This window comes from Rattus norvegicus, chromosome 5, assembly GCF_036323735.1.
Source record: "Rattus norvegicus strain BN/NHsdMcwi chromosome 5, GRCr8, whole genome shotgun sequence".
Taxonomy (NCBI): Eukaryota; Metazoa; Chordata; class Mammalia; order Rodentia; family Muridae; genus Rattus; species Rattus norvegicus.
The window spans coordinates 140,976,967-140,992,293 of NC_086023.1; the positions used below are offsets into that span (position 1 = coordinate 140,976,967).

General features: G+C 42.1%; 1 protein-coding gene across 31 annotated transcripts in view; it reads right to left on the reverse strand.

Annotated features, from left to right (window-relative positions):
* Nucleotides 1-15,327, reverse strand: part of Macf1 (microtubule-actin crosslinking factor 1) — a 325,299-nt gene that overhangs the window by 68,138 nt on the left and 241,834 nt on the right. For all 31 annotated transcript variants that reach the window (NM_001135758.3, XM_063288002.1, XM_063287999.1 and 28 more), the window contains 2 exons: nt 13,390-13,885; nt 10,719-12,190 (listed from right to left, as the gene is read on the reverse strand). In NM_001135758.3, the coding sequence (NP_001129230.2) occupies nt 10,719-12,190; nt 13,390-13,885 (1,968 nt within the window). The remainder of the gene's footprint in view (nt 1-10,718; nt 12,191-13,389; nt 13,886-15,327) is intronic.

Sequence of the window (15,327 nt, forward strand, 5' to 3'; positions counted from 1 at the left end):
CTATATAAGGACTCTGAAAGAGAAGCAAACCATGCTATAAACACATGAGTCAGGGGGTTCTGACCTAGTCAGGAAGTCCAGGGGAAGCTTTGCTGAGAACATCATAGGATGGCTTTCTCTGGGACTTAACAGCCTTTTCTTTTTTGGTTTCAAAGTGGCAGAACTATCACAAAGTTGCTTTTATGGGCTGAATTACTAAACAATCTTACTGCAGGTACCCTTCTCAAATATGAGAAAATAAGGCAGAACAATACTGAGATTTTTGTAAAGCATTTCTTTGATCTTGTTACCTGGTGTCTGTGGGGATCACACAAAGGACCATGTGCACACTAGTAAGTGTGCTACCATTGAGTCCCATCTCTAGTACCTACTCAAGTAATCCTCATCACTGATCTCAAATGAACAAATATACAATTCAGGTTAGGGGTTAAAGAACTAGACCAAGGGGCTTGCTAGATGGCTCAGTGGATAAAGGTGCTTGTCATCAAGGGCAATGACTTGAGAACAGTTTCTGGAACTCAAATGGTGGAAGAAAAGAACCAACTCTCATAGGCTGTCTGACATCTACAAGTACCAGCCTCCTTTCTTGCACCCCTTCTCTTTGGAGAGAGAGAGGGGGGGGGGAGGAAAGAGAGAGACCAAAAAGGCTCATCTTTTGGGAATTAACTGTAAAATGACAGATCTTAGATGGTTTGCTTGAATGACATGTAAATTCAAGTAAGATCAACTTTCCTTTAGTTTCCTTAAATCCGTATGTTCTTCCTTTGGATCATGTATACACATATTCGAGCACATTAGAAACATATTTACTGAAGTCATACATAAAGATTTCTTGTAAAACATCTCAGTCTAGGTTGACACTACAGAGAGATGAATTATGTCTTTTTAAAAGCTGATTGTCTTTAAAACAAAGCTGGTGATTTTTCCTTTTATACTTTGATGTTTTAATTAAAGGCTGATTAATATTAAGACTCGTCTCTCTTACAGATGCTGACTTAGTAGTTGCCATTCACTGTATGGCAACAGAGGAAGATAATGTGGTGTACGATGAAAGCTAAAGTTAATTAGGCCAAGGACTCTGAGGTCATTAAAGCTGATCTGATGAGCAACTGAGGGGCTAGGGAAGTCACTGAGCTGTGTTCTAGCTAATTCCGATTAGTGATTTGAAAATAATAGTGACTTATAGAGCACAAAAGTCAAAATGGCCTTAGAACCTTGCTGTCTATGAGCTTATAAATAAATAAATAAATAAATAAATAAATAAATAAATAAATGTGTGTGTGGTGTGTGTGTGTGTGTGTGTGTGTGTGTGTGTGTGTGTGTGTGTGTGATGTTAAAAGTTGTATTAAGGTACCATGACCTAAATTTTCAACTTGCCTAGGTATTGCTACTCTTTGGCTGGTCACAAATCCACAGTTCTCCTTCCTCAGCATCCTGAGTACAGGGATTTCAGGTGTGTCCCACCATGCCCAGATACCATTTTGAATCCTAGAGCTCATGTGGTTTATGAGAAATAAAAAAAAAAAATCCACCTAATCAGTTAAATATTTCACTTGTCTTCATGTGAAAGGCATAAGAATAGTTTTGTTGGAAAAATAATATAATTACAAGGTATCCAAGTTAGGTATTAGTTAATAAGACCAAACAAGTTACAGTGAGCTAAGTGATTTAAATTATGAGGAGGAGTAAGTTGGAAAGGACAGATATACTTTATAATAAGATGGGACGTGAGTTATGCCTTCAAATGAAGAGTAGAACTATAATAGTTCAGATGTATTAGGTATGACTCGGATAAATAATTGGAGTGCAGGACTATATCAGAAACAGGACTAGAAAAACAGTGGAGATCAAGTACTTAGTCAAAGACTGAAGAAAAAGACTGAATACTGGGACAAAGAAATAGATCAGTTTTGAAGGATCCCACCACTTAATTCACCAGGTCAGCTGGCTCGTGCATTAATTTGGGAGCATAAGGAATACTGCCAAAACTAGGGTGAAGAAAAATGCCCAGGAAATCCACCCTGGGAACCCTAGTTTTAGAAGGCTACAGAATAATTTATGTCTCCCTTTTCTGTGGGTGGGAACCATTTGCGTGCACACGGGCTGTCTGACTGCACCAGCTCCCTTTCTCCTAACAGATTCTCCTAACAGAGAATCCTTTGTTCCAACTATCGAGTTTGATAAAATGACACAGAGACCAGCACTCCCATCTGGTGCAGGGGCTGATGCCATTCCACAACACACCCTACAGGAAGTAGTTTGAGATACACAGCTGATTGATGTCCACAGCAGTAACCTTGTGGCAGGGTGGGGCAGGGACTGGTGAAGCACAAGAAAATTCTTTAGCCACTGAGTCAAATAAGCCCCAAAGTTTCTGACCTTAGAAGTCCCCCAGGAAGCAATCCTATTTCTTAACTATTTTTTTCAAAAATGTGAGGGGAGCCACATAAGCTTCTCTACGCACTGTCCCCAAATGATTTCACCAGCTAATCCAAACATTATGTGGAATCTGAAGGAAGGTTAAAAAGCAACTGCTATTTTCTAAAAGAGGGTTGTGTAATTTTTATTGTAAGGGACTTTCCTGTGTATTTTAGCATAGTCAGCCGCAATCACTAGATACTATTAGCAGTGCCCCTGTCAGTGACAGCATTCAGGACACAGGGATAGGTATGTGAGTTTGAGGCTAGCCAGGGATACTCAGTCAGATCCTATCTTTAAAAGGAAAGAAAAGACAAGGAAAGAAAGAACAAAAGAAGGAAAAGTGTCTTGGGCACTGCTAACTGTCTCCAAGGAGCAAAAGTGCTCTCTGTGTAAGAACCAGGGCATAGTATGAACTTTACACCAAACCAACCTTTCAGTTCCACATAAAGGCTTATTTGCTATGCTGCTTAACCAAGTTGTTTTTTAAATATTTTTAAATTATGTGTTGTTTGTGTGTTCCTGTGTGGGTCTGTACATGTGAGTACAGAGTTCTCAGAAGCCAGCGTATCTCCTGGACCTGCAGTTGATTATAGGTGGTGGTGAGCGCTGGGAGTGCTGGGGACTGAACTTACGTCTCTGAAAGACAGAAAGCTCTTAACTACTGAGTCTCACTCCGACTGACATTAAGAAAGTTGTTTCTCTTACACAAGTCTTCCCCTACTCCCCAGAGGGTTTCTCTATGTAGCCCTGGCTGTCCTAAAACTCATTTTGTAGACCAGGCTGTTCTCAAACTTGTACCTCTACCTCCCAGGTTTGTGACACTGTGCTCCGCTAAGCAACGTTCTTATGTTCAGGTACAACACTGGTGGCAGGAAAATCTTATGAGGGCCTCTGGAGTGGTTCCCATGAATCTTGTACCATCCTTGAGAAGGACAGATTGTGTTGTAGTCTTAATGAAGATAAGAAGAAGTACATTCTTTTCATGGCTACGTTTTCCAATTAGGACAGCTGAGACTGGGGAAATACCCATTTGGCAGGAGACAGTCCTTTAGCACAGTGCTGCCTTTGGGCAGTGACCTGACTGGATTGCCTGTGGGACTAACTTTTTCTTGGCAAAGAAGCCAACTGTACCAACTGCCAGGTCAGAGCTGCTACATGTCCCCACAAGTTCATGGCTCACTGCACATGCATGGTCATCTAGCTTCAAATTGCCCGGGTCTTCCCATGCTGTCCAGGCTAGCCTTGAACTCCTAGCTTAAAGGACCCTACCTGCTTCAGCCTCCTCAGCAGCCAGCATTGGCTCCAGCATAGTTTTTAAGGGCCCAGGCTAAGTCTGAGACCATTTGTACTCATCCCTGCACATAGCAATAAAATTAACTGTCTAGTTCTTCAGTATGTGTGATCTCCATAACTCATGTTCACTTAATAATTTATTTAACAATAAACATATTTTTGCATAGATTGCATCTTTTTTTTTAAGAAACAGAATTTCTTTTTATACAAAACTGTATGATGACTTGTAGTTGAGAATGCTAGGTGCTGACATTATACATAAAGCATACAATCAAATCAAAGCGCTTAGTCCTTTTCTTTGGTTTCTGATACATTTATTAGTTGTTTAAACATCTTTTTGCTATCAAAAGTGAGATCTATTAGCATTTTTGATGACATTCCATTCGACATTTTCTGAGGCACTAGGCTTTCTAAGACAACACAATGGGAGAAGCTCAGATTGCATCAAGGATGCTCACACTAAAAATACTAAGTGGGAATACTTTTTAAGTGATTTTTTATTAGACATTATATTTCCTACCTCCAACCTCTCCCATGTTAGCCTTGCTCTTTCAAATTCATAGCCTCTTTATCTTTAGTAGCTGTTACTTGCATATGTGTATGGATACACACACACACACACACACACACACACACACACACTCATTCTTTTTTTTGGATGTATGTATGTATGTATGTATGTATGTATGTATGTATTTATTTATTCCATGTATGTGAGTACACTGTCACTGTCTTCAGACACACCAGAAGAGGGCATTGGATTCCATTACAGATGGTTGTGAGCCACCATGTGTTTGCTGGGAATTGAACTCAGGACCTCTGGAAGAGCAGTCAGTGCTTTTAACCGCTGAGCCATCTCTCCAGCCCATCATTCTTAAATATATAAATACAACCTGCTCAGCCTTTATAATATGACTTGTATATGTGTTTTCAGGGCTGACCACTTAATATTGAATCACCAATTAGGGAAGACCATTTCTCTTTCTCTCAGTATTCAGTTGTCTGTAGTTCTTTGTCTAGGGGCGATACTTTTTAAAAAGAGAACTAGAAAAAGTTTGACATAATGTAAAAAGTTTCTTTGCCTCCTCCCCATTTAGTTGGTAGTGGGGGTGGAGAGGATTATCACAGTGCATTGGAATTCTAGGGGGTGAGGCAGTGGAGGGTAGTCACATAAGGGAAACAAATACCAGCAGCCAAATTTTGGGTTGGCTCCAGAGAACAACTGACATTCTGTAATCTCCCCTTAAAGGCACAGGACAAGGAAGCTCCCTGAAGCCGTTCCAGATAGGAAGTTCCTCTTCTCTTTGGACATGCATCATCAGCTAAACACCTGCATCAACAACTGTTTGTACACACGTCTCCCCTGCCGGGGAAAGTGTCCAGGACATTCTTCAACCAGATATAGATTACCACCAGAAAACAAAGGCTCCAGAGCTGGTCTAAAGACAGGCTCACTTAGAGGCAGTGCCGCTAATATCCATATCATAATCAGGTTAGCAGGACACGGCCTGCATACGACATTTAACTTAAACCTATCCCAAGTGTGGCAGGCAATGTTCCTCCAGAGCAGGAGTTCTAGAGAGGGCATCGCTGCCTTCCAGGGACCTTTGGGAAGTTACTCTTGCTAGTTCACACAGGTCAACACTCTCCAATGAACAAGACAGCTCCCCACAATAAAAAACAACCCAGTTTAAAATGTTAACATGCTGAAGGTGGGAAAACTAATACCCCATCCACAGAGGTCTCCTCGGGCAGGTAGATAGCTCTGACCTCATTTGCTCTCTCCACTAGTGACTCATTCATAGGCAGGGGCACTAACTGGCAAACCTTGGATGGACTGATAATGCCTTTGTACTATGGTGAAAGGAATGAAGACGTAACTGGGCAAATTGGCACTTCCAGCACCATACTGGACCCATCCTCCAAGGGTTTTCATCTGTGCACTTAAGAGGCTGCCTAAACTTGTTTACCAGAGGGGGCAGGAATCAAAGGACTAAAGAGCTTCTTGCTCTGGTTTGCTAGGAGGCTATCCAACTCTGTCAGAAAAACTCCAAGTATTACTGACCCTAAACTATGCTCAGTTTGTGTTAGGACAGTGGTTCTCAACCAATGGGTTGCAGCCCTTTCAGGGGGCTGGTGGGGGGAGGCAAGGTCAAAGGACCCTTTCACAAGGGCCACATAGCGCAGTATGATTCACAACAGTAACAAAATTATAGTTATGAATAGCAACAATGGGGTCACCAGAATATGAGGAGCTGTATTAAAGGGCTACAGGATCAGGAAGGTTGAAAACCACTGATTAGAAGAGCAGTGCTAGGAAGTCTGCTGTGCCTCCTCCATCCTGCTAGCCAGCCTTTAAAACAAGAACGAGAGTCTGGGGCAGGTGCTGGAGTTCAATAGGAGGACTACTTGCCTAGCATGCACAAAGCCCTCGTTCCATTTGCCAGCACTCCATAAAGCGAGGCCTTAGCCTGTAATCCCAGCACTTGAGGCAGAGGCAGACAGAAGTCATACATGACTGTTGTTGAGGGAACAGGGGTGCAAAAGAGAGGTGGAGTTAAGACTCAAAATGATCTCAATGGTTGACAAAAGCTACAACTTCAAAACAAGGAAAGCCTCTTGTTAACCACCAGACTGAATAATTTTTTGTTTTTTTCCCCTTTACCCTTCCCAGGAAGGTCACACTAGGGGAATCTTTGGCTCAAGTTTCAATGTTACAAACAAAGGTCCCTCCTCTCTTATTAGACAAACGCAATTCCTTTTCCTCAGAAACGGAATTTCCTGAAAAGATTAGCTAACATCTTCTCCTCACCATTTTCTGAAAACATGCTCCACAGCCATGATTTCTGAAAAAGCCCCTTCCTTTCTATTTCCCACACAAAGTAGCAGAGAGAAGAGGCCTTGGTAAATGTCCCAGTGTGGGATGACTGAGGACTTTATCTGCTTAGAATGAAAAGGCTTCTTCTGTTGGTGTCTAAATGATACTTACTAGCCAACCAGATTCTACAAATTCTGTGGAGGTGATAAAAGGAAAACCTTCCTTAGGAATAGTAACTTTGGGAAACCATTTTCTCCACAGACTAACTGCAACTCTATGGTTTATCAAAATTGCAGTCCCAAGTGACCCTGAAGGCTTCATAGAGTGGACAATCCACCTCTTCCCCACAGTCAGATCAAAGAATGGCCTGTGGCTGCCTCACAGAGTCTTATCTTTCATTAGATTTTGTGCTAAGTGTGAGACCACTAAAAAGAAAAACTTTAAGCTAAAATGCCTCTAAATACTTATATTCGTTTGATTTTTCTTATTGAAAATGTTTTGCTGAGTCACTGCTGGAGCAAGGGAAGATTAGTTGACTTCCGAACTACAAGACATCAGTCCAGAAACTCAACACTTACTCCCATCGTGAACAAGATTTCATCTGTAGAATGGGTCCAGAAGACCTTTCTGCAAGTTCTAAAGGCCTGGGTAACTGATTGAGAGCTTGCCTCTCTTATTGTTCTCATTTCCCAAGAGCTCAGCCAAGAGAGGGCCCCTCCTTCCTGGCCAAAGTCCTTTGCTGGGAAGAGGCCAAAAGAAAAAAGAAGAAAAAAAAAAAAAAAAGCCTCCCTATTAGGAAATCTAGTGAACAGGATTCTGACTTAACCATCAACTGGGAGAATGGTAGAGGTATTGACTGTTTTATAGTAAGTACATACTGACTTCAACAAAATATTTCAGCAACCTTCCCCTTCACTTCTAGGCTTGCCTTGTCAACACGCTCAGCCTGTAGATAAACACCTGCCAGTACCCAGCTGACTGGTTCCAGCCTTTATAACCATAATACTGGGTGGTAGCAGCTTATTCTTAGAACACAGCAAAGCTAGCTGGGGACAGCTAAACAGCTACTGAACACGGGGCGTTCTTAGGGAACTAACATGCTAGACATAAAGCTCACCCAGTGAACCTTCCAGCTTCATCAAAGTCCAGAACATCTCCCTAAACCAGTAGTTCTCAGTCTGTGGGCTGTGACTCCTTGGGTTATCCAAATGACCCTTTAACAGGGGTCGCCTAGGGCCATCTGCATTTCAGATATTTACCTCATGATTCATAACAGTGACAAAATTATAGTTATGAAGTAGCAACAAAAATAATTTTTATGGTTTGGGGGGTCACGACACATGAAGAACTTTATTAAGGGATTACAGCATTAGGCAGGTTGAAAATCACTGTTTTAAACCAAGGGAAAAATACTTACTAAATTCAAACACAACTTATGCCCTTTATGGGTTCTTTTTGATGTAAGTGTGTATTTTTGCTTGCTTCTGAAACAAGGTCTTACTTATGTAGGACAGGCCGGTCTTGAACTCATGATCTTCCAACCATAGCCTCCCATATGCTGTGCCACCATGCCTGACTAACACAATTTTCACAGGCTTGTTTACCTCCTTCTGTAGCTCACTGAAGATTAGATTTCTACAGGCAGGCCCAGCAACTGCTGTGGGAGTGATGGCAGCGGTACACTGGTAACCTTGTTATGCTATATTGTTATGCTATATTGTTTTGAAATGTGTACTGTTTTTCATTGTTATATTGCGATTTTCTACTCTGGGTTTTTTCTAAAATAATTTTCAATAGGTAGTTAATTGAGCCATCTACACAGAGAGAAGAATGTAATTCCTAACATCACGGTAGTGGGGAAAATTAAAAAATTATCTCCTTACTATGTATCTATATAACCAATCTGACCTGTAGAAACCACAAGTAAGCTTTCCCCCTGGTCTATGATTAGTCCTTTACTGAAGCTTGCTGGCTGAGTCTCATCAAAGGGATATAACACTGTAGACTAAGGTGCAGCTGAGGAACCATCCATCTGCACATAATGGCCTCCTACTGCAGCTCTAGCATGGTCAAGGTCAGCCTGATCAGCTACCTTGGTGAGTATACAGAGTACACTGGCCATTTGTTTCTTGAGGTCATCCATCTCTTGTGATTTCAATGAAACAAGACTTGTTAAAGTGTTTATGGCCATGGTGAGATTGGAACCTATAGGCTGAGGTTATGAACTGATATGGCCAACTTCAAGACTGAGGATCCAAGCTGAGAAACATCACTTGCAGTTGAACGATTCATCATTGGTTGTTGTGATCAATCTGAGTAACTCTCCTTGCCTGTCTTGACTTCTGGGCTCAACAACCCTGTTCTGGATTAGATGTTCTTGGACTAGATCCTCTATAGACACCAATAGTACCTTCTTGGGGGAGCTTACGATTGGAGACTGAACAGTCTGGGCCTTCCTGTCTTGATTGGGACAGGCTACTGGCTGACACTGCAGCGCCTGAGTACCCATCAAGCAGAGCCCCTTGTCTGGTTCACTGAGGCTTTTGATAACATTGGCTCAACAAATAAGCACTTTAGTAGGCACTCATACCACAGTGATGCAGGAACATTTACTATAAAATAGCCTCGACTATCTCCTGAGTCCTCAAAAATACCGCTCCAAGAATACCTTCTTTCTAATGTTAGCTTGCACCCTTTAGGGAAAATGAATGACAATACACTGCTGAGAAAATGAGGCAGGTTGGGGTTACAGCTCAGCAGAATACTTGCCTAGCAAGTGGGAGGCTCAATATAGACCTATGCAAAAAAAATTTAAAATAATTCCTTCACAAACTAGGATCTGTTGAGATATAACTGTTTTGGAGCCTATAGGGAGTCAGTTTTCTAAACAAAAAATCATTTATCTGATTAGACAGCTAATTTTAAGTAACTCAGATCCTGGTAAACCGTAAAAAATTGACGCAAACTTATATAAGTTTCTGCTTACAAGGACCTTTGAACAGAAAAGGAAACAACGTATGAGCTAACACAGAACAGGCCACGTTGCTAATGAAACAGAGGTATATATGCCATGGGTCTGAATATTCTCTAACTACCAAGACACTCAAATATGATGATCTTTTGTAGCTACAGATTACACTATCTCCAAACGTGGCTTTTGCCAATATCACACTAGGATCTGTCTATAATGTTATAACCTCCCAGGGTCACTGCGCCCCTGCTTTGGTGCCAGTAGCCCCTTTCTCCTTTTTGAGATAAGGCCTTACTATATAGGTTGCCTGAGAACTTGCAATCCTATATCAGTTGCCTAAGACCCGAGACTATAGGTGTGTGCTACCATGCACATTCCGATAAGGAGTGTTATCTGTGGAAATAATTAGCATTGGCGATAGAATGTAGTACAACACACATTACTTCCGAACCATCCCATGTGCCATGAGGGGTGTGCCAGCAGAGTGAGGTACTTGAGGCATTTGTAACTCCAGGAACTCTTGAGCACAGGCTCACAGTGCGAGCCAAGACCCAACACATAAGTACTTGACCAGTAAATCAATATTTTGGGTTCTGGACATTTGATCCTATTGTTTGACTCACAAAATCTCAGTACCAGAAAATGTAACAATGTTAAGAGACTAAACATTTTATAAGTAAGATTTCACAAACTCTCCTACAGGCAAGGGATTTGTACACGAGGGGTCAGGAGTTAAAGGCTGCTTCTTGCAAATCAGAAATTTCTTTGATTCAGTGTTTCACTTAATAATTCATGAAAACCTTACATTGTTTCATAATCTATCAATAAAGTCCCTCTGAAAATATGTGCAGAATTAACATTTCAGGAGAAGGCTCACAGCTCAGTCTGAGAAGCAGGACTATGAACACTTTCACTGCAGTTACCAAATCTGTTAACTTGAAAGTTGAAGAAATCATGAAGAGATTCTTAGACTAAGAGACAAGGCTTTTTTCCATACCCTTAATTGGCTGTAAAGATAGAAGGAAACCACAAAAGAAAAATGTTCAAAGCCGTCTTCTTAGACATCCAAGAGACTCTTAAGACTCTACACAGTGTTTTGGTGGTAATGAAAGTAAAGATAAGAAACCTGACCCAAGTGACAAAACGGACTCTCTACTGATATCTAAAGTGTAAGCATTAATGAGAGAAAGGAAATAAAAAGGGGGCAAAACTTACTTTGAAATCTGCTAGTTGCTGGTTGATGACATCGACTTCAGTCCCCACAATCCACTGAAGAGCTTCTCCCTCCTCTGCAGCAGTGGCAGCATCATTGAGCGCTTTCAGTTTACTGTAGAAGTCCTCTACTCGGCCCAGCGTCAGCTCTAGCTGCTCCTGGCGAGCTTTCCCTCGCTCTGTCAGTTTACCACACTGCTTGTTAAGGGCTTCTAGCTCCCTCTTGAGACCCAGTAAGTCTAAAGTCCCCTCTTCCTCCAACATTTTTCGACACTCTGCTTCAGAGTCCTCTATGTCAAGCCTGAGGGCTTGGATTTTGTTAAGGAATAGCCGTATGTCCTCAATTTGTGACTGGAGGCTATCTGTGTCTCTACCAATGGCTCCCATGCCATCTAGCTCATCATCCAGGTCAGCCAATTGAGAAAACATTTCTCGGACTCGACAGTGAAACTGCCCGATCCCCTCTAGCTTGTTCTCCATGGTCAGGCAGCTACTGTTCACTCTTTGCTTCACTTCTAAGAACTCCTGCTGTGCAAGCTCAGCTTGGTGCACGAGTGGGGAAGCATCAGATCCATCTGGGGCATCCTCTACGAGTCCCCGAGTGAAGTCCCGCAGATAGTCTACCTGAGGGTCCAAGGCCTGCAGCACTTCTCGCTGAGCCTTTAGCTTCTCCAGATTCTTGTTACTACAGGCTTGAGAGCCCAAGGCATCAAAGATTTCAAGCTGGTGTTTGGCTCCTTCAACTTTCTTTTCAATGTTCTTAAAGCTTTCCTGGAACTCCTTGAGCCTCTGAGTCATTTCTTCTAGAGAGCCTGTTTTGGCCTGCAGCTCCTCAGTAATGGCATCCATGTTCTGGTTGAGTCCAGCCTTCTCATCTCGGATCTCATCTTCATCAATTTCTGAAGAATTGATAAGAATGTCAGCAGCACTATTCAGTATTTCCAGCAGGGAGCGGCGCTTCTCTGCCTCATTCAGCATAGCCTTTGACCTTAAGAGGCTAGACTCTAGTTGTACTGGATCCAGGGTAACCTGCAACTCAGACATCTTGGACTTGCAATCTTTTATCCAGGGCACAAGGTCTTCCACATGCCACTGATACTTCTGAGCTTTCTGCATACAGTCCTTGAGCCTAGACTGTCTGTCTACAGTTTTTTTATTAAGATCTTCCCAATGGCTTTTGAGTTCAACCAGTTGGTTTTGTAAAGTCTTTTTCTCTTCTCCAGGGGGCACAGAAAGCAGCAGAGACTCCCCCTCAGCCACGATCACCTCATAGGAACCACTGTGCTGATTAAGGTTCTTCTGAAACTCTTCATTCTCTTGTAGCTGAGACTGGAGCCTTTCCAATTTTGCAGAAATTGGGCAGTTTTTTGCTTGCTGACTTTGTTTTTCATCTAACCAGGTCCTCAGCTCATCAAACATTTGCTGGAATTGCTGGGTGCTGGCAAGAGCTGCCTGGAGTCTGTTCATGCGGTCAGCTGACATAAGAAAATGAAATTAAGATCAATCAGGCCTGAACATGGAATTTAAAACGTTTGCTAACAGTGTATGGTCAAATCTTAAGAATAAGTAACAAATAATAATTGAGTCTGACATAAAAATAAGAACAAAACCAGGTTCCTATATATACTCAATCCTCTGATCAACCATGTAACATGACCTGACACATTTAAGTCAATAAAAACTAAAAGTGGGGCTGGAGAGATGGCTCAGTGGTTAAGAGTATTGGCTTTTCTTCCAGTGGACCCAGGTTCAATTCCCAGCAACCACATGACAACTCACAACTGTCTGTAAGTCCAGTTCCAGGGGATCTGACACCCTCTCCTTACATAGACACATGCAGGCAGAACACCAATGCATATGAAATAAAAAAAAAAAACAACCAACCAAAAAACAAAACAAACAAACAAAAACAAACAAAAACCTGAAAGTCATATCATTTCCAGAAGAGGGACAAATTTAATACAAAAATTTTCATCAAAAGGTGGGGGCAGTGTGATGGCACATGCCTTTAATCTGAGGAGGCAGAGGCAGGTTGATCTCTGTGAGTTCAAGGCCAGCCTGATGTACAAATTAAGATCTAGGAAAACCAGGGCTATTGTTACACAGAAACATCGTATGGTGAAAAAACCAAACCAAACCAAACCAAAACAAAAAGGAGAGATGGCTAACTAAGCAGTTAGCAGTACTCAGTGCTCTTGGAGAGGACCAACCCATGTTTGGTTTCTAGCACCAACATGGCAGCTCATAAGTCCTTGTACTCTCATTCCACAGATAAGAAACTACGTGTAAGCAAATGATAAAGATTACTAAAAATCTTAAAAATCCCCAAATACACTCTAATTTTGCACTCACGGGGTTGGGAATAGGCATGTGCATCAGCAACACAGAGAAAACAAGGGCTGGGTATTTAAAAGTGTGTGTATAACTGCACCCATCAATGTGTTCAGAGGTGAGTGTGTGCAGGCTCGCTGATGTGGCCTTAGAGCTTTATCTCCAGTACTGTGGTGGTCATGGGACGCTCTACACACACCAGTGCTCACTGGATAATAACCACTCAAGTCTCACTGTCACTAGAAGGACGGGTAAGTGAATCTCATGCTAGCCCCGAGAACTGACGGAAGGGTCATTCTAGATTCTGGCCGGCCTCGCCATTCCTTTCGCTTGTTATTCTCACCTGCGAGGTCTTCTAAGCCTTGGAGTGGCAGGGCAACTGTCTCCAAACGTTTCTTCAGCTCATCCTTGAGGTACTGCTCGCCAATGAGCAGTGAGAGTTCTTGGCACAGCGTCTGAGCCTCCTTCATCTCATCGTCTAGTTGTCCCAAGTCAGACCGAATCTCACTGGTCTCCTCTAGCTGCTGCTTCACAGCATCAGGTTGGGTGCTGATGGCTGACTGGCCACTCAGTCGCTGTCCAACTGCCTTCACCTTTTCTGATAAGTCCTGGAGCAAGTCTTGGTATTGGGTACTTTTAACAATAGCTTGGTCAATTTGGGTGGAACGGGAGTTAAGCTTGTCGGTGAGCTCAACCCACTTCTGACTGATGCTTTGCAGATCTTTGTGTACTTGGCTGGCAGAGGGAGACACATCTCCAGGACCCGTGAGGATGCCCTGAGCTGCCTCAGTCAGCTGCTCATGCTGCTGCCTTCGTGCTTCAAATTCCTTCAGCATAAACTGGAACAGAAATAACGTGGAGATGTTTAGACAGGGAAAGCAGATCTAAAAGCAGTATCAAAACAAAAACTGAGTTTGGACTGTGCCAGCCCATTTTGAAAATATGCCAGAAAACTCTAGGACCAGATTACTAAGATAATTCTTTAAGAATTGCTTAATACAACTTTATTCTGAAAGAATCACTGATTGTAATTTTCTCCTTTATTTTTTCTACTTTGTTTTAGTTTGGTTGTTATGGTCATCGCAGACTGAGAAAATGGGCTAAACTTCATCAGGCAGTTCACACTGGTCCTCTGAAAGTTCACACACCGCTCCGTGTTAGTCACAGTCTCACTAAGCTCAGACTCTGCAGGCATCTGATCTTTCTTTACTGGAATTCCATATACCAACTAAACACTATAACACAACACAGTTAGAGAAAGACTGTCATTAAAGCAAGCACCATGCTTTTAATTAATTTATTATTAATCTCTGCTGCTCTCACCAAAGACATTGGAATTTCAAGTGCTGAGGCCTGAGTGCCTGTGCCCCAATCCTGGCTGTATTACCCTAGCTGTATATCTCTAAAAAGCTTCTAAAACTACCTTCAAACCTTAGCTCCCTTAGAAAGACAAGGATAGTAAAGTTATTATCTCAGCTTCTGTAAAAACTAAACAAGGCAGTTCATGGACAATGTATAACATTTTTACAAAATAAGACATGACCTCAAGAAATAACAGGTGTGAAAAAGTGGACTATAATAAAATGCAATGAGGGTAAAGATTATAAATCAAATCTGGAATAGGACTGATTAAGTATGTTGGGCTAGAAACAACAGGCCAAAGAGGAGAATCAGAAAAGCTACCCCAGCTATCACAAGAAGAGTGAACTAATGGGCCAGTGAGGTGGCTCAGGACGTAAGGGCACTTGCCACTAAGACTATGACTTGAGTTCCATCCCTAGAGTCTAGAGGTTTCTGACCTCCACATGTATGTGCTCACACACATGTCCCTGCTTGACTCGAATATTCAAAACAGCACGGAGACTAGTGAAGGGTGCCTCTGGGAGGGCCTAGGATCAACATAGGTTTCTTAATAAATGAAGCTGGCAAAATAGGCTAGGACCAGACTGTAAAAGGCCTGATACACTACACTGAACAAGAACTTAGATTGTTCAATAGGCAGCCAAGAACACTGAGCTTTTGAATAGACTCAGGTATGGAAGTTGTATGTAATTGGGAGGCTGTTCTGATGCCATAGTCTACAGATTAAATCTTCACAGAGAATGGGGAAGATATAGTTCTCGAAGGATGGTCCAAGTGTATGTTATAGTGCCTACGCCCTTTCAGAATCCAGAGAATCAGAACTATTTTCATAATAGTAGGATGGTTTTTGTCTTTTAAAGTACGTGTTTTTATATTCAGGGATGGCACTATAGTGCATTCCCCCTTTTTAAATTCATTG